Source organism: Mustela erminea, chromosome 10 (assembly GCF_009829155.1).
Source record: "Mustela erminea isolate mMusErm1 chromosome 10, mMusErm1.Pri, whole genome shotgun sequence".
Lineage (NCBI taxonomy): Eukaryota > Metazoa > Chordata > Mammalia > Carnivora > Mustelidae > Mustela > Mustela erminea.
Window position 1 is genome coordinate 54,855,663 of NC_045623.1, and position 20,318 is coordinate 54,875,980.

At 40.6% G+C, this 20,318-nt stretch overlaps 1 protein-coding gene across 1 annotated transcript in view; it reads left to right on the forward strand.

Moving 5' to 3' along the window:
* SLC35D1 (solute carrier family 35 member D1) overlaps positions 1 to 20,318 on the forward strand; it is a 51,388-nt gene that overhangs the window by 24,206 nt on the left and 6,864 nt on the right. Inside the window, exons 9-11 of the mRNA XM_032302483.1 lie at positions 273 to 340; positions 1,437 to 1,515; positions 4,504 to 4,586. Coding sequence (XP_032158374.1) covers positions 273 to 340; positions 1,437 to 1,515; positions 4,504 to 4,586 — 230 coding nt within the window. The remainder of the gene's footprint in view (positions 1 to 272; positions 341 to 1,436; positions 1,516 to 4,503; positions 4,587 to 20,318) is intronic.

The window sequence follows — 20,318 nt, forward strand, 5'->3', positions numbered from 1 at the left end:
AGCAAATATCCGTTTCTTCTAACCCAAGGAGAGAGGTACAAAATCTTCCTCACATTACATTTTAGAAAGAGAAATCCTTCTGGGACTGTTTTTTGGGTTCAGCTCCATATATATGAGATTCTTAAACATCACTGTCTATCCTGGGAGTGATGCAGGGGAATGTATACACGTGTATGTGTGGTGGGAGTGAGTACCCAGGATTTTGATGAAAGAACAGAACAGCTGATTTTGAGGGCCTGCTCTAAAATCAGATACTTTCTTGTGTCTTACAGGCAATGGATTTTGAAGGCTGGGCCGACACCCTCTTTCTTCTGCAGTTCACCCTCTCTTGTGTGATGGGGTAAGCCTTTGTTGCCTTGTTAGCAGATTGCTTTCCTAGAGACGTTTGTTCTTGGGTCCTTTTGCTTCTTAGTATCCTGTTCTGTCTCTTGAGTGTGTCTGCATAGGATGATTAAACTTCCAGATTCAGGTGGTTTCACAGCCCTTGGGAATGTACCCTTAGGGCTACTAAACTAATTCCAAAGTCATGTTTCCAAGGATGGGGACAAGAAACTATTAACATAGGAACCTAGTATGTGATAAGCACTGTTATATTTCAAAGTGCATTATTTATTTCTACATTGATTATTTGATACATATTTTTGTCCTCTTACCTGTGTGGAAGCAGTCCCAGAACTCAAGTAAATTGTCTAAGTTTGCACAGTTAGCACTGGCAGCTTTTGACTTTGAGGCTGTCTGACTCTACAAGGTTGTCTTCCTCCTAGGAGAGTATATGTGGAAGGTAAGAAAAGGGTATCTGCTAACGTGCCACTTCTCTTCACCTTCATATTTCCATGAGGAATTGTTTTCCTCAGCCAGTTAGTTTGGTTAGTATTTATGACTAGATCAGGCACAGGCTAGGTGCCCAGTGAGGGAGTGCTTCAAAGTAAAATTAACACGGTGCCTTGGTACTGAATCAAGCTCCGAGCCCTCGTTGTAAATCTCTCTGTTCCAACTGCTGCCGGTTAGTTGTTAAGTGAACCTATGTTCCCTCTCAAAGTTGTGCTAATTTGGGTTTCTTCCATCTTTCAGAATCTCCCTTGCCTCCTGTCCAGAGGTTGCATTGACCTCATGGGAGGTGCACTGCTGAGCCATGGTCTGTGAACTCAGCTTTCTCTCAGGGTTAGGTGAACTAGTGGGAATATGATCTAAAAAGGAATGGTTGCAAGGTTTTGGTGAGGGTAGTTGGGGGAAAACACCTGGTCAGTAAATGGACACATGATTTTCTTTAATGAAATTTAAAAAAAATCTAAAGCTGCAGTACAAGCAGGGGTGAGGTGGGGAAAGCTCAGAGTCAGTGATTGCAATGTGCTAGCATGGGCAACGCTGTTTCTCTTGGCTGAAGATTGCTCTAAAGTAAGCAACCAGTTCTTAAACTTCTTCCTTCTCTGTTCCAGGTTTATCTTGATGTACGCCACAGTACTCTGCACGCAGTATAATTCTGCCCTTACAACTACAATAGTTGGCTGTATTAAAGTGAGTTGAAAAAATACTGTTATCTTTTGGGTACCTGCTTTATTTAAAAATTGTGACTCTAAATCTTGCTGTGGTCTAAATCCCTCATCCTTCTTTCCTCACAGATTGTCTTGGTTTGACAGATTGTGGTGCTGGTTTCTAAAACTATCTTCAAGAACTCAGGGAGGGCATAATCTCTACTTCCAGGCAACTTGGCTCTGGGGAATATAGGAAAAGGAGAATGGGTTACCTTAGAGTAGAGGAAGAGGAATTAGTTTTGTTTCAGACAGGATAGGTGGCTAGCTTGGGAGTGATAGGCCTGTCCCTTTAACCCCCAAAGAAAACTGTTCTGTTCGCTGCTTTACTGAGTTCTGGCTATTGTAGGGAAAGGATGCCTGCCAGAAGTTAATCAAGGGAGTTTTCCAGTGCATGAGCCAAACCTTAAATGGCCCACTTTTAAAAGCTGTGTCTGACATTTCCAGTGATATCATTTCCTCCTGATCCATTTTATTTGAGGGAGGCTCATTTGTCTTCAGCCAGGGGAGCCAAGTTGACTTGAATATAGAGCTGAAGTTAGTGGCTTGATGCTTGAGGCCTCTTTATCTGACTTTGTGCTTCTAGTGCTTTAAGATCCAAGAGGCCCCGGCATGCCTGATTTCCAAATGAATTAGCAGGGTAGGCTTGCCTTCTAAAAAAAGGTAAGACAGAGGGAGATAGGTCTGTGATCCTTTGGGAAATAGAATGCCTGCCTTTGGGACTTCCTTTCTGATTTCCCCATTTGTCAATAGTGAGGGAAGGGATTGAAAAGTTTTTACTGCCTTGCTATGTTTCCCTTTGCACCCCCATGGAGTGGTGTCCACCTGCCCTCACTTTAAAAACTAGATTTGGGTTAAAATTTCAGGTCTGTGACTTCAAATCATGGAATTGGAGTGTTTGGTGTAAATAGAATTAGCTGTGTGAATTCCCATGAAAGCTAGAGGCGGTTAATCTACATTCAGGCCTGGGCTTGCTCAGACAGGTTTAGCCCCTCAAATTAGCTCTCCACTCTGTTTTGGTTTTGTGAAGTAAAGGCTTCAAGAGCAAAGTGAATGAATGGCTTGCCTCTTCAGAATAAGAAGAGCGAGAACATGAAAGATGGGCCAGTTGTTACCATGTTTTTTGCAAAAAGGATACTGCCCAAAGGCCAGTATTTAATTTTAATAACCTATTTGCTTAGGATTTCATAGGGTACTTTCTTTATATTTAGGAGCATGGGGTACAAATATAATCATGGTCAGATTAACAGAAAGTTCAGTACTTTTCTTTTGATATATCCTCCACCCCATGCAGTCCTCTGGATTTACTCTGTCCAAAGGGATCAGTGTTACTTCCAAACCCTAGAGAGAGGGGAAAAAATTGGTTTGTCTGATTAGTTTACAGCTGCTCTTGCTTCTCACTGTCTCGTGGCAGTGCTGTTGAAGGCTGTCTGACGTCTTCAGACAGATGGGAGTATGCTGATACCCTTGCCGGTTCAGAGTCTCGTGGTCCACAGTGCAGCTTCTTTCATTAGCCTCCCAGATACAACCCTTTTAGCTCAGTCATTGTTCCCCAAGGGGCTGTCACTGGTTCTCGTTTCTCTGAAGCATGGTGGGAAAATTACTGAGGATACTTAATTACAAATGGCAATTCCTAGGCTCACCTCTTATACACTAAATCAGAATCTCAAGTAGAGCCTGGAAATCATCATTTCTAACAAGGTATATTAACGTTTGAGAATCACAGTCTGAATTTTGAGGTACTAGTATGGTCTCTTCTGTGCTTGCTGGTAGGTTCTGCTCAGGGCATCACTGTCTTTTCCTGACTGATTTGAACGGCAGGATTTGGGCTCTCGTCTTCTCCCTTTCTGTAGTTCCTGGGCACTTCATGGAAATGAACCTGCCATCTCTGCATCTCTGTGCTCTGAACTGATCCACACGTTTTCCCAAGTTACCTACTAATCTTGTTTACTGTCGCATGGTATTTAATTTTGCCTTTTCCCCTCAAAATAATAAGAAAGTCTGTTCCGTGGTAACTTGCTGTCTCCATCCTTAGACCTAGAAGAGGCTGACATAATTCCGAATGCTCTCTCAGAGGGCACGCCCATTATAAAAATAATTCTGAAGTTTCTTTTTGGCTTTTCAGCAACACTGTGGCACTTTACTTCTGCTTCGTAGACCTGATCTAGGCGAGCCCAGGTTCTAAAAATGTTTGTGACATTTACCATTTCTGTCAGCTGTCATAGCGGAGAGGGAGGTGGTGTCTTTGAATGTGAAAAGCGAGGAGGTTAGGGAAGAATTGACTAGTAACTTGAACTTTGGGAAAGTTTATTTCACCTCTGTGACCTGAAGATAAATAAAAGGGAGTTAGATAAGCAGATGTTTACACCTAGGAGTTTAAGGGAGTGAGGAGAAATAATTTTAAGTATGGGAATTTGAGATGACTTTTCATTTTTTTTTTTTTTTTAAGAATACAAAGAAGAATGTCTCTAAAAACAGTGTTTATGTTGGTAAACTCCCTGCCATCCCTTTTTTCCTTTCTAAAAAAGAGGTAAAGATGTTGATATGTGAGGTTTTTCTTCTTCACTTTCGCCTCAAAAGTCAATGGTTACTTCGGTGGGAGGAAGACGCCTTCTTGTCTAAGACTGCTAAACATGCCTTAGTGCTTTCCACCCCTACAGACAGCAGTGTTTCTCTGTTTAGATTTACAATGTCAGCCCATACCGCGGGACACAGGAAGTTGATAATCTGGTGATAATTCTCGATGAAAGCATTTAGCTTTTGGAGGGCTAGATTGAGAAGAGGTTAATGTCCTTTCTAATTTCTTATTTCCTACTACACTCATTATAGGATTGGTGGGTTTTTGTTATTGTCTGTTTATTTGATTTTGTGTTTTAAGGATAGGTATTTGGGCCATTCTGTGGATGAGTTAATATGAACATTGAAAAATCTCAGTTAAACCTGTGTTACAGCATATTGCCATTTTTCTTTGTAGAATATATTAATAACTTATATTGGAATGGTCTTTGGTGGAGATTATATTTTCACATGGACAAACTTCATTGGCTTAAATATCAGGTAAGTAAAAATATTTAAATGTAACCACTTTGACAAGTGGGATTTGGATACATAAATAGTGTCATAGTAGGGGGCTATTTAATTGAAAATTTGTTCATTTATTAAACAATTATTGAACACCTACAGTATACTGTATTTTTAATGTCTTCACATAATGCTTTTTAAGAAATGGGGATAAGATGGTTCGTATTTATGCACAGTATTTAGAGAATCTTTTCTGGAAGTTAAACCCTTTCTACTTACTCGCCTTCAAAGACAGTCTTTTACTTATTATGCTAGATGGCAGTACACTGTTCTCGGGTAAATTCAGGGCTAAAGAAGAGCAGCTCTGTTAGAATTGCTGTATATGTGCCTGACCTTGGACATATCACTGGATTGCTTTAGTCCAGACTTCATCAGTGATGAGGGTAACTTGCATGAAAGATCCTTATTAGTTCCAGAATTAATTTAATGGCTTTAAATGCTGTATGTATGCTTACAAATTCTCAGATTTGTTTTTGGGCCAGAACCCTGTCTTGAACTCCAGTTGTTTATCTTTCCTGAGCTTCAATTTTCTTACGTGTTGGGAATGAAGATATCCATATCTCTTTAGAGTTGTTAGCATGAAATAATCTAATATAAAGTACCCAATTCACTGTTTGACATCTGTGCTGAGTAAATATCAGTTTCTTTCATTAATATTTGTGAGAAAGGGCCAGGATATAAGGAACAACCTGGTGGAACAGTTTTGACTTTGGATTCATTGACTTTGACTCCATTTCATTCACTTCTAAAAATTTGGATTAAAGAATCACTATGGCATCATATAGACCTGACTCAGAGGTGCTTTGGTTTTCTCTTTGTTCCCTTCAAATAAATAACCTGTAAGGTTATTTGGCTTGTAAAGCCAAAATGAAGTATAATTTTCTGTTTGCATTTTCAGATCTCTGCAATTCAAATCTCTCATAAGGTAACAAAGTTCTTACAGAAGCCTTAGGTATCTTTTTTCACATTGCAGGCTATTTAAAAAACTTTTAAAGTGTATGATATATTGCAATGTTATGAAGTATGTCAGGCTAACATAATTAAATCCAACATCTTGAAAATTCTTCCAGTAGAATTTCTTTTTGCATCAGGTAGTGCATTTTAGTTCTGGTTGAACAGTCTCATTTTGCTAGCAGTGTTACTTGATAGTGGTAATTATGATTATGACTGTCATTGGTGCTCTGTCCCTAGGTAGTATTTTTAACAATTTCTAATTGCTTTCACATTTTATTGTAATAAATTTTACATATCTTGTCATTTTAATCTCTCTTATTACAAGGCTGAGGAGAATAATTGATGTACTTAATCAGCCAAATTAGTTGCAGAGTTGGGATTAAAATCCAGGTGAATTTCTTTTTGAATACTATTTCCATTACAGCATGCTTTTCAACGTTTGTAGAGGAAAGTATATATTAACTAATTTTTTTTTTTACTTTCTTTAAAATGAAAATTATGGTTTTATTATTTATATTTTTTTACTTCTTTTACTCATTAGTAAGCAGACTCACAGGTTGTGGACGTTCCTTTTTTTTTTTTAATGTAAAAACCAAATGTAAAGTGGCTGTCATATTTCACTTTGGAAATGGTGTCAATGCATTTTTGGCTGACTGCACGTTGAAGGAGATCAGTAATTAAACCGTATTCTTAAAAGAATCTATGATGAGGGGCGCCTACGTTGCTTAGTTAAGCATCTGGCTTTTTTTTTTTTTTTTTGGTAAAGATTTTATCTATTTATTGGACAGAGATCACAAGTGGTCAGAGAGGCAGGCACGGAGAGAGGGGCAAGCAGGCTCCCTGAGGAGCAGAGAGCCCGATGCGGGGCTCGATCCCAGGACCCGAAGATCATGACCTGAGCCGAAGGCAGAGGCTTTAACCCCCTGAGACACCCAGGCGCCCCAAGCATCTGACTTTTGATCTCAGCTCAGGTCTTGATCTCAGGGTCGTGAGTGTGGGCCCCATGCTGGGCTCCACCTTGGATGTGGAGCCTACTTAAAAAAAAAAAAAAAAAAAAAAAAAAGATTCTGTGATTAGACCCAGATACATCTAGCTTCTCTCCACCCTGCCTAGATTCTTTGTTTTGTTTTGTTTTTTAAGGATTTTATTTATTTATTTGAGAGAGAGAAAGAATGAGAGAGAGAGTACGCATGAGAGGAGAGACGTGAGCAGGAGAAGCAGACTCCCCACCAAGCAGGGAGCACGCCAGGGGACTTGACCCCAGGACTCCAGGACCATGACCTGAGCCGAAGGCAGCCGCCCAACCAACTGAGCCACCCAGGTGCCCTCTTTGTTGTTTTAAGAAAAGTTTAAGTAGCCCTCTCTCAGGGCGCCTGGGTAATTTAGCCTTTTCCCAGCCTTTCCCTGGGCTTGGGTGGCTTTGCTCCCAAGAGCTTATTCAAGTTGTGTAGTAACTAAGCCATCAGTGCTCTAACTTAACCTCGCAGGGTTGATACACAAACTACTTAGAAATTCAAGGTAATAAATGAAAGACAATGGATCCTTGCTTGGTTGTTCTCAATATATGCTTGACTATTGATATTTCTAAAAGCTATTTTTCTTTTTTTTCTTTTTTTTTAAGTATTTTTTTTAATTTTTTATTTTTTATAAACATATATTTTTATCCCCAGGGGTACAGGTCTGTGATTCGCCAGGTTTACACACTTCACAGCACTCACCAAAGCACATACCCTCCCCAATGTCCATAACCCCACCCCCCTTCTCCCAACTCCCTTCCCCCCAGCAACCCTCAGTTTGTTTTGTGAGATTAAGAGTCACTTATGGTTTGTCTCCCTCCCAATCCCATCTTGTTTCATTGATTCTTCTCCTACCCACTTAAGCCCCCATGTTGCATCACCACTTCCTCATATCAGGGAGATCATATGATAGTTGTCTTTCTCTCCTTGACTTATTTCGCTAAGCATGATATGCTCTAGTTCCATCCATGTTGTCGCAAATGGCAAGATTTCATTTCTTTTGATGGCTGCATAGTATTCCATTGTGTATATATACCACATCTTCTTGATCCATTCATCTGTTGATGGACATCTAGGTTCTTTCCATAGTTTGGCTATTGTGGACATTGCTGCTATAAACATTCGGGTACACGTGCCCCTTCGGATCACTACGTTTGTATCTTTAGGGTAAATACCCAGTAGTGCAATTGCTGGGTCATAGGGCAGTTCTATTTTCAACATTTTGAGGAACCTCCATGCTGTTTTCCAGAGTGGTTGCACCAGCTTGCATTCCCACCAACAGTGTAGGAGGGTTCCCCTTTCTCCGCATCCTCGCTAGCATCTGTCATTTCCTGACTTGTTGATTTTAGCCATTCTGACTGGTATGAGGTGATATCTCATTGTGGTTTTGATTTGTATTTCCCTGATGCCGAGTGATATGGAGCACTTTTTCATGTGTCTGTTGGCCATCTGGATGTCTTCTTTTCAGAAATGTCTGTTCATGTCCTCTGCCCATTTCTTGATTGGATTATTTGTTCTTTGGGTGTTGAGTTTGCTAAGTTCTTTATAGATTTTGGACACTAGTCCTTTATCTGATAGGTCGTTTGCAAATATCTTCTCCCATTCTGTCAGTTGTCTTTTGATTTTGTTAACTGTTTCCTTTGCTGTGCAAAAGCTTTTGATCTTGATGAAATCCCAATAGTTCATTTTTGCCATTGCTTCCCTTGTCTTTGGCGATGTTCCTAGGAAGATGTTGCTGCGGCTGAGGTCGAAGAGGTTGCTGCCTGTGTTCTCCTCAAGGATTTTGATGAATTCCTTTCTCACATTGAGGTCCTTCATCCATTTTGAGTCTATTTTTGTGTGTGGTGTAAGGAAATGATCCAATTTCATTTTTCTGCATGTGGCTATCCAATTTTCCCAACACCATTTATTAAAGAGGTTGTCTTTTTTCTATTGGATATTCTTTCCTGCTTTGTCGAAGATTAGTAGACCATAGAGTTGAGGGTCTATTTCTGGGCTCTCTATTCTGTTCCATTGATCTATGTGTCTGTTTTTGTGCCAGTACTGTCATGCTGTCATCATCAAGACTTCAAGCTCTATTAGAAAGAGCTTGAAGTCCGGAATTGTGATGCCACCAACTTTAGCTTTCTTTTTCAATATCCCTTTGGCTATTCGAGGTCTTTTCTGGTTCCATATAAATTTTAGAATTATTTGTTCCATTTCTTTGAAAAAGATGGATGGTACTTTGATAGGAATTGCATTAAATATGTAGATTGCTTTAGGTAGCATAGACATTTTCACAATATTTATTCTTCCAATCCAGGAGCATGGAACATTTTTCCATTTCTTTGTGTCTTCCTCAATTTCTTTCATGAGTACTTTATAGTTTTCTGAGTATAGATTCTTAGCCTCTTTGGTTAGGTTTATTCCTAGGTATCTTATGGTTTGGGGTGCAATTGTAAATGGGATTGACTCCTTAATTTCTCTTTCTTCTCTCTTGTTAGTGTAGAGAAATGCAACTGATTTCTGTGCATTGATTTTATATCCTGACACTTTACTGGATTCCTGTACAAGTCCTAGCAGTTTTGGAGTGGAGTCTTTTGGGTTTTCCACATATAGTATCATATCATCTGCGAAGAGTGATAATTTGACTTCTTCTTTGCCGATTTGGATGCCTTTAATTTCTTTTTGTTGTCTGATTGCTGAGGCTAGGACTTCTGGTACTATGTTGAATAGCAGTGGTGATAATGGACATCCCTGCTGTGTTCCTGACCTTAGGGGAAAAGCTTTCAGTTTTTTCCATTGAGAATGATATTTGCAGTGGGTTTTTCATAGATGGCTTTGATGATATTGAGGTATGTGCCCTCTATCCCTACACTTTGAAGAGTTTTGATCAGGAAGGGATGCTGTACTTTGTTAAATGCTTTTTCAGCATCTATTGAGAGTATCATATGGTTCTTGTTCTTTCTTTTATTGATGTGTTGTATCACATTGACTGATTTGCGGATGTTGAACCAACCTTGCAGCCCTGGAATAAATCCCACTTGGTCATGGTGAATAATCCTTTTAATGTACTGTTGGATCCTATTGGCTAGTATTTTGGTGAGAATTTTCGCATCTGTGTTCATCAAGGATATTGGTCTATAGCTCTCTTTTTTGATGGGATCCTTGTCTTGTTTTGGGATCAAGGTGATGCTGGCCTCATAAAATGAGTTCGGAAGTTTTCCTTCCATTTCTATTTTTTGGAACAGTTTCAGGAGAATAGGAATTAGTTCTTCTTTAAATGTTTGGTAGATTTCCCCCGGGAAGCCGTCTGGCCCTGGGCTTTTGTTTGTTTGGAGATTTTTCATGACTGTTTCAGTCTCCTTACTGGTTATGGGTCTGTTCAGGCTTTCTATTTCTTCCTGGTTCAGTTGTGGTAGTTTATATGTTTCTAGGAATGCATCCATTTCTTCCAGATTGTCCAATTTGTTGGCGTAGAGTTGCTCATAGTATGTTCTTATAATAGTTTGTATTTCTTTGGTGTTAGTTGTGATCTCTCCTCTTTCATTCATGATTTTATTTATTTGGGTCCTTTCTCTTTTCTTTTTGATAAGTCTGGCCAGGGGTTTATCAATTTTATTAATTCTTTCAAAGAACCAACTCCTAATTTCGTTGATTTGTTCTATTGTTTTTTTGGTTTCTATTTCATTGATTTCTTCTCTGATCTTTATGATTTCTCTTCTCCTGCTGGGCTTAGGGTTTCTTTCTTGTTCTTTCTCCAGCTCCTTTAGGTGTAGGGTTAGGTTGTGTACCTGAGACCTTTCTTGTTTCTTGAGAAAGGCTTGTACCACTATATATTTTCCTCTCAGGACTGCCTTTGTTGTGTCCCACAGATTTTGAACCGTTGTATTTTCATTATCATTTGTTTCCATGATTTTTTTCAATTCTTCTTTAATTTCCTGGTTGACTCATTCATTCTTTAGAAGGATGCTGTTTAGTCTCCATGTATTTGGGTTCTTTCCAAACTTCCTCTTGTGGTTGAGTTCTAGCTTCAGAGCATTGTGGTCTGAAAATATGCAGGGAATGATCCCAATCTTTTGATACCGGTTGAGTCCTGATTTAGGACCAAGGATGTGATCTATTCTGGAGAATGTTCCATGTGCACTAGAGAAGAATGTGTATTCTGTTGCTTTGGGATGAAATGTTCTGAATATATCTGTGATGTCCATCTGGTCCAGTGTGTCATTTAAGGCCTTTATTTCCTTGTTGATCTTTTGCTTGGATGTTCTGTCCATTTCAGTGAGGGGAATGTTAAAGTCCCTTACTATTATTGTATTATTGTTGATGTGTTTCTTTGATTTTGTTATTAATTGGTTTATATAGCTGGCTGCTCCCACATTGGAGGCATAGATATTTAAAATTGTTAGATCTTCTTGTTGGACAGACCCTTTGAGTATGATATAGTGTCCTTCCTCATCTCTTATTATAGTCTTTGGCTTAAAATCTAATTGATCTGATATAAGGATTGCCACTCCTGCTTTCTCCTGATGTCCATTAGCATGGTAAATTCTTTTCCACCCCCTCACTTTAAATCTGGAGGTGTCTTCAGGCTTAAAATGAGTTTCTTGGAGGCAACATATAGATGGGTTTTGTTTTTTTATCCATTCTGATACCCTGTGTCTTTTGATTGGGGCATTTAGCCCATTAACATTCAGGGTAACTACTGAAAGATATGAATTTAGTGCCATTGTATTGCCTGTAAGGTGACTGTTACTGTATATGGTCTCTGTTCCTTTCTGATCTACCACTTGTAGGCTCTTTCTTTGCTTAGAGGACCCCTTTCAATATTTCCTGTAGACCTGGTTTGGTGTTTGCAAATTCTTTCAGTTTTTGTTTGTCCTGGAAGCTTTTAATCTCTCCTTCTATTTTCAATGATAGCCTAGCTGGATATAGTATTCTTGGCTGCATGTTTTCTCGTTTAGTGTTCTGAAAATATCATGCCAGTTCTTTCTGGCCTGCAAGGTCTCTGTGGATAAGTTAGCTGCCAATCTAATATTTTTACCATTGTATGTTACAGACTTCTTTCCCCGGGCTGCTTTCAGGATTTTCTCGTTGTCACTAAGACTTGTAAATTTTACTATTAGGTGACAGGGTGTGGCCCTTTCTTATTGATTTTGAGGGGCATTCTCTGAACCTCCTGTATTTTGATGCTCGTTCCCTTTGCCATATTGGGAAAATTCTCCCCAATAATTCTCTCCAGTATACCTTCTGCTCCCCTCTCTCTTTCTTCTTCTTCTGGAATCCCAATTATTCTATTGTTGTTTCATCTTATGGTGTCACTTTTCTCTCGAATTCTCCCCTCGTGGTCCAGTAGCTGTTTGTCCCTCTTTTGCTCAGCTTCTTTATTCGCTGTCATTTGGTCTTCTATGTCGCTAATTCTTTCTTCTGCCTCATTTATCCGAGCAGTGAGAGCCTCTTTTGATTGCACCTCATTAATAGCTTTTTTGATTTCAACTTGGTTAGATTTTAGTTCTTTTATTTCTCCAGAAAGGGCTTTTATATCTCCCGAGAGAGTTTCTCTAATATCTTCCATGCCTTTTTCGAGCCCGGCTAGATCCTTGAGAATTGTCATTCTGAACTCTAGATCTGACATATTACCAATGTCTGTATTGATTAGGTCCCTAGCCTTCGGTACTGCCTCTTGTTCTTTTTTTTTGTGGTGAATTTTTCTGCCTTGTCATTTTGTCCAGATAAGAGTATATGAATGAGCAAGTAAAATACTAAAAGGGTGGCAACAACCCCAGGAAAATATGCTTTAACCAAATCAGAAGAGATCCCAAATCATGAGGGGGGAGAAAGGGGATAAAAAGAGGTTCAGAAAGAAAGAAAGAAAGAAAAGAATTAAAGAAAACGAATAAAGAAAAGTATAAAAAAGAAAAATATATTTAATAAACTAGTTAAAAAACACTAAAAAAAGGGTAAAAGTTAAAAAAAATTTAGCAGAAGAAGAGAAAAAAATGAAAAAGAAAAAAATTAAATTAACTGCAAGACTAAAAAAATCACAGGAAGAAAGCCGTGAGTTTCGTGCTTTGCTTTCTCCTCCTCTGGAATTCTGCTGCTCTCCTTGGTGTTGAAACCGCACTCCTTGGTAGGTGAACTTGGTCTTGGCTGGATTTCTTGTTGATCTTCTGGGGGAGGGGCCTGGTGTAGTGATTCTCAAGTGTCTTTGCCCCAGGCGGAATTGTACCGCCCTTACCAGGGGCTGAGTTATCCGCTCGGCTTTGAGCTCCTGAGCGCTTTCCATAGAGTTCTGGAGGACGGGAATACAAATGGCGGCCTCCTGGTCTCTGGCCCAGAGGAGCCGAGAGCCCAGGGCCCCACTCCTCAGTGCGCCCTCAGAGAACAGCGCCCAGTTACTCCCATCTGGCTGACCTCCGGCCGCGCTCCGAGCTCACCGAGCCTGCGACTGGTTCAAGGTAACACTGAGCTGTGAGCTTACTGTCGGCTCTGTCTCTGTAGCCGGCTTTCCCGTTCCAATACCCGCAAGCTCTGCAACACTCAGACACCCCTCATCCTTCTGTCACCCTGCGGTACCTGAGGCCACGCTGACCCCGTGTGGGCTTCGCCCCGGTTTAGCCTCTGGAGCGATGTCCCTCAGCGGAACAGACTTTTAAATGTCCTGATTTTGTGCGCCATTGCTCCGCCGCTTGCTGCCGGCCCCTCCCCTCCGGGGTCTATCTTCCCGTCGCTTTGGATTCACTTCTCCGCCGGTCCTACCTTTCAGAAAGTGGTTGTTTTTCTGTTTCCGGAATTGCTGTTCTTCTTCTCTTCGATCTGCCGATGGATTTGCAGGTGTTTGCAATCTTTAGATCTATCTAGGTGATCTCCTGCTAGCTGAAGTAGTCTCAGCCTGCTACTTCTCCGCCATCTTGACTCCGAACATAAGTTTTCGTTTCACTTGGGTAAATACCTAGAAGTGGAACTCCTGGGTTGTCTGGTAAATGTATGTTTAAATTTATAAGAAATTGCCAAACTATTTTCAAGAAATGTCTGAACCATTTTGCATATCCCTCAGCCTCATATGATTCTATGAGTGGTTGCTCTACATCCTAGCAATTGGTATTGTCAGTTTTTGTTTTTTAAATTCTAGACATTCTAATAGATATATAGTGGTATCTCATTATAGTTTTTTTTTTTAAGACTTATTTGAGAGAAAGAGTGGGTGGGGGGACGGAGGGAGAGGGACAGAAAGACTTAGGCAGATTCTGTGCTGAATGTGGAGCTCTACACAGGGCTTGAACTCATGACCGTGAGATCACTTCCTGAGTCATGGGACACTTAACTGACTGCGCCACCCAGGCACCCCTTACTGTGGTTTTAATTTCCTAATGATTCATGATGTTGAACATCTTTACACATGCTTATTTGCCATCTGTATATATTCTTTGGTAGAAAGTCTGTTCAAGTATGTTGCCCAATTTTTAAAAAATTGGATTATGTGGGTTTTGGTTTTTTTTTTTTTTTTGGAAAATTTTATTTTATTTTTTAAGATTTTATTTATTAGAGAGACACACAACCAGAGAGGGAGCACAGGATGGGGAGTGAGAGAGGGAAAAGCAGGTTTCCTGCCTAAAAGGGAGCCCGCTGCAGGGCTTGATCCCAGGACCCTGGGATCATGACTTGAGCTGAAGGCAGATGCTTAATGACTGAGCCACCCAGGCACCCCTGGAAGATTTTATTTTTAAGTAATCTCTACACCCAGCCTGAGGCTTGAATTTTTTACTCTGAGATCAAGAATCACATGCTCTACCGAGCTAGCCAAGCACCCGTTGTTTTTTTTAATTTTGTTTTGCTTAAGTTTTGAGAGTTCCTTATTTATTGTGGATGCAAGTCCTTTTTTAGCTATATTATTTACAAGTATTATTTCCCAGTCTGTAGCTTGTCTTGTCATTTTCTTAATACTCTCTTTTGAAGAGCACAACGTTTAAGACTACTTTATCAGTTTTTCCTCTTTGAGTTGTGCTTCAGTGTAAACCAGATTATAAAGATTGTCTCTCATGTGTTCCTTTAGACATTTTATAGTTTTATTTTACAATTAGGTATATAGCCCATTTTTAGATTAATTTTTATATAGTCTAAAATTGGGATAAAAAGTTCTTTTTATATTGTGTGTATTTAATATAGATATCCAGTTGTTCTAGAACCTTTTAATGAGAATGCTCTTCTTTCTCTGTTGAATTGCCTAATTCTTTGTAACACTCTTTGGAAGTTTTTTTTTATTATCACTATTTTATACTGGAGGTTTATGAGGAGGTTGAGCCTAGAGAAAGGCTAAGTAAGTTGAGTGCATTGTGAAGTTATGCATTGAGTGTGTGTTTGTATGCCAGGCATTATGTTCTAGGGGGACATGGTGCATTCATTCCCTCCTAGATCTGCTGATGTCACACAATTAGTAAGTCATGTCACAAGGATTTTAACCCAAATGGGTTGGACTCCAGAATCTAAGTTCTCATTCCTTAATGTACCCTCATTCAGCAAATGACTGAATAATTACATTGTAGCCTAGTAAACTGTTTATGTATCCATCACCATTTTAGATTCTTGGCTAGTGAAGGCAGAAATCACTTGTCTAATTTATAGTTGTGCCAGTATTTATCAGCCCCTGACCCATACTAAGCATTCAATTGGTAATAGTAACAAAATACTAACCAGTTTCTTTTTTTTTTTAAATTCTATTTGTCAGAGAGCGAGCACAAGCAAGGGGAGCTGCAGGCAGAGATAGAAGCAGGCTCCCTGCTCAGAGCCCAATGCAGGACTCGATCCCAGGACCCTGGGATTATGATCTGAGCTGAAGGGAGACGCTTAACCGATTGAGCCTCCCAGATGTCCCTTAACCAATAGTTTTTATGTGAACTTGTACTGGGCATTGTGCTGAGTACTCCATACTTAATCTCTGTAGCAGCCCTGTGAGATAGATCCTGTGACTATTCCATTTCACAGGCTGAAAAGCTTGTACCATAGTACCCAGCTGGAAAGTATTCCATCCATGATTTGCCTTCCAGGTTTTCATTCTTAACCACAGTCTAGTAAATAGTGCATAGATGAATGGATTAATTTTATTTTCATAATCCCTTCATGATACAGCATCATACTGGTTACATACCTTTAAGGCAGCCTCCTTTAGGGCCACAAAACTCATTTTACTATAGCTTCTGAGGCCTCACGACAGTCTACACAGTCTCTGGAATGGGACATGGTGCAGCTTAGAGTAGTTTCAGAGCTGATTCCTGAGGCCTTTGGTCTAGCTAACTCTGCTCAGCACCATTCCCTCATTTGGGACTCCTTAGCCTCTTAGATGAGTTGCTTCTGGTTTTCAGACTGTTTCTCCTCCTGCCTAATTCCATCCTAGTAGATTTTGTTCTGGTTCCAGACTTCTCCTGAAGGTCATAAGCTTTTCCTTTGCTTAGTGGTTCTCTCATTTGGAGAAAGAGAAGGACATGTTTTGTGCTACCAGTTAGTTGCTGCTGATGTAATCTCTACTAGGCTATTTATAGAATTATGTAACTGGCAGCTATCTCACTTGAGTAACTTCGAATAGGATCTAGGGAGGTTGGCTAGCTGTTGGTTATATCATAATTCCTGACAGAAGATCACCAAAATGGAAATGGCAAAAAATCTGTGTTCTGTTGCAGGACTGCCACGAGCTATTTATAATTCACCTTTTGCAACCTCAGCTTTTTTTGCTCTCAGTTTTTGAGCTCGAGTTGTCTATCCTAATTCTGCCACTAAACTTCTCTGTTTCACCTTGTGGGAGTCCTGTAGAAACTGTGCCCCATGCTCAGGGGGTCTGGAGTTATTTTGCAGGAGACTTATGACATTGGAAGGAACGTCCTCCTGGTATGGAAGATACATAAAATATGCTGTCCTTTTAGTTTTGATGGGAGTCCTCCACCCACATCCTAAATTTTTTAAAGAGGCAGAAAAGCAAAAGAAGTACAGATGTAGGGTCAGAAATGGTAGATGGGCTGAAGTAGTTTGGATTCAGCCCCAAGTTGAGGAACAGTATCAGAGATGTCGAGAAAACAAAACAAAACAAAACAAAAAGCTCTTTGTGAATATGGAAGAGAATCTCCCTTTCCAAAAAACCAACACTAAACAATAAGACTAGGTAGACAACAAGTTCTAGGCTTATATTCTTTTTTGTTTTCCTGTAACTTTTCTCTAGTGCTGTTTTTAAAACAACAACAACAAACCTATCTAACTGTCTGGGGCCTCCCCAGAATTCTGATCTTAGAGCGTTTGCCTGATTCATTCATATCAGTTAATAAGGCAAATGATACCCTTTTCACAGTCCGTGAGTTCCAAACAACATCACAACAGGATTTGGGAGCCTATTTTATTTGTTTCTAAATTTATTCCTGGGCAAATTCCTAAAACTCTTAGGCAGATGGAATGGTTCACGTCCTGGCCAGACATCTGTGACTAAGGTAATTCTATTTATAAAGTATGTGCATGGACCAGCACTTACCCTGGCGTGGAAGGGTAAGTGTTTTATTTATTTATTATTTATTATTATTATTTATTATTATTTTATTTATTTATTCCCACAAATACCTTTGTGGGAAGGCAGCGGATAGGGAGTCAGTGTTTGCCGTGTACCTAGTTGGTGATGCTGTCTTTCCACGCCGTCTCATCTAGTTGTTCTCTGGTTCTCAGCACAGTGAAATGGAGACTCCAGTAAAGTCAGTTGTCCAAGGGCACACAGCTTCCCCAGTGAGAAGCAGAACTGAGATTCTAACCCTGAGTGACTAGAAAAATATGCCCAGTGATTTAGCCATTTGAGGCCACGTGGGTAAGGGATCAAATGGCCTGCCCTTTGTTTTCAACAGTTCCCAGAGCCTCTTTGCTTACCTCCTGCTTACCACTGATTGGTCTCTATTCTCCTGTCTCCTTTGGTAGGCAGAGTAAGAATCAGAATTATTGAACCCAGTCTGTGCCAATGTTAAAGTGATGACTTAGTGTATACAAAGCCGTAGACTAATTCTGTTCAGGGAATTTGTAATTTAGCTGGGAAGATTCATTTATTCATAAACAAATATGTGGTTGATACCTTCTCAACTTTGTTTTAGGCCCTGGGGATAGAGCTGCTATCAAAACCCTTGCCGTTCATGGAGTTTTCCTTCTAGTAGAGGAGACCAAAACATGAATGGAGATAAATGAGTGAAATATTTGCTGGTAATCGGTGTTAGCTGTGATGATAAATGCAGAAAAATAAAGCAAGGAAGGGGATTAGAGAGTATTGCAGGGGGCGGGGATACTTGTAAATACCTATAAAATGGAGGGAATGAACCACATGGATATCTGGAGGGAAGAGCAAGTGAAAAGAGCCTGAAGTGGGAGTGTAGCCTGGTGAGTTCCGGGCATAAGTGAGGCCAGTCTGGTGGGAGTAGCACAGATGAGATGAGATGGGGCCATACATGTCATGGGGTGGGGTGACAGATTGGGGGCTGCTTTTAAGAGAGAGGAAGATGGGAGGTTTTGTATAAAGGAGTGACATGATCTGATTTAGTTTTAACAGGACTCCTTTGCCCACAGTTGAGATAAGGTGCAGGAGGAGGGAAAGAGTGAAGATTGTTAACAGTAATGGCTTTGATGCATGTAGGAATCATAAAGCACTTATTATAACATTAGGAATGTGTGTGGCCTTAATAACAGCAATGATGAGGTACTTCCCTACATTCTCTTGAGAGCTTTCCATAGCTGTCATCACACAAGTGTCACAAAGTAGCTGTCCAGACTGGTACCTGTCATCAGGCTGTGGTAGTGTGCTTGGGAAGCTGCATAGAGGAAAGGCTCCTTCGGGGCAGCCTTGAGCAGTAGGTAGGATTTGAGGAGGCAGAAAACAGAAGGGGCTTATTCCAGTCATTGAGTACTGCATGAGCAAAAGCATGGAGCCAGCCGTGCAGATGTTGGATGAGAGACTGGGGATGGGCAGCAGGTACTCAGGGATGGCTGGAGTAAGGGACCTCACAAGGGTGGTGTAGACCTGCCCCCAAGTGTGAGGTGCCTCGAGTGTCTCCTAACCCGGGAATGAGGAATACTCGGCTAGACACTGTGCGAGTTACTGCTCAACTTCAGGTCACAGAGGTGAGGTCAAAGCTTGTTCACTCAGTACAAGTAAGGCCTCTTTGGATGACCAAAGACAAGAGGCCTTATTACACCTAGGACTCCTGGATTTTCTGGGTGAACAGAAAATGAAGATGAAGATAAAGAAAAGCCACAGTTGGCAAAACCTGTTACTTCTGTTTGCTTTTTGGCAGTATTAGCTCCTGGTGTGCCTTGGCATTTCAACTTTGACTTTGACTGATGTTTACTGTGTGCTAATTAGCTTTTCGAAATGATCTATTGTCCATTATATAATTTAGTATAGAATTTGAATTATAAAATTAACACATAATTTTATTTAGCCTCTTGTTATGTAAATAAATTATATAATTTACTTTGCCCTTAATCAGTCCTCTAAGAGTGGTATTCTAATCACCATTTCCCAAATGGGTTCATTTCACAGAGCTGAGGCTCTGAGAGGGTAAGTAACTTGTCCCCCATCATAGAGCTTTGTGAATGTCCAGGTCAGCAGTCAATCCTGTTCACCTCTGTGCCTCTCTCTGTTCAGATTGGAAAGCTTTGGAAGGTTATATATACAAAGGTAACACAGCTCTGCTTTCTTTGGCTGGTGAGAAAGAGGAAAGAAGGCTCCCCAGCAGCTGCTGTGTGGGGTGTCAAGATGGGGTATAGGAAGGATGTAGCCAGAGGTACAGTTGATGTTACACGGCAGAATTACTGTATGTTAGGAAATAGCAGTAAAAGTCACACTGCCCTGGGTCACAGGTTTTGGTATATATTGACATGTTTTACATATGAAATACAGAAGGCAGAGTCCAGTCTGAGAGGCAGAGCTGCCTGGCTAGACATGAGCAGACATGTCAGCTATGAGAGGAGATGGAGACAGCCGGCATCAGACTTTTGCTCCCTGACCATGGAGTTGCCATATCGAAGGCATTTCAGCATCTGTTTGTAGAATGGATATCTAAGTGAGGCTGGTAAATAGGTCCGTGGCTATGGATCTGGGAGAGGTAGGTTGTGTCTGCCTGGCCTGGGAAGATGAGATGTGGTCAGAGCGGGTGGAGTGGCCCAGTCTTGCAGTATTCTAACTGAAGCCTGGTCTCTCTCTTCTGTTCAGCTCCCGGCTGTGTCTCTCACAGGTTCAGTGAATTCAGAGATGGTAGTACCGTGATCTGAGTATTAGGCAGGGGGAAAATTGCTTGAGATTTAAAAAAAAAAAATGAGTATATAGGATGGTCAAATATATAAATAACAAGTCCAGAGGATCAGAAGTCATTATCTTTAATGTGAACATTTACAGAACCAATAGATGGAGAAGTTTTTTGTTTGAATCTGTAGAAGATCCAAATTCCTAGCCATGTGGTATTGATGCATAAAGATTCATATAGGGGCACCTTGGTGGCTCAGTGGGTTAAAGACTCTGCCTTCAGCTCCAGTCATGGTCCCAGAGTCCTGGGATCGAGCCCCGCATCGGGCTCTTTGCTCGGCAGGGAGCCTGCTTCCTCCTTTCTCTCTGCCTCCCTCTCTGCCTACTTGTGATCTCTGTCAAATAAATAAATAAAATCTTAAAAAAAAAAAAAGATTCATATAGACCCCCCACCCCCAATTCGGGCTTTTCCCTTTTTTTTCTCCACCCTCCTCTTCCCCCTCCTTG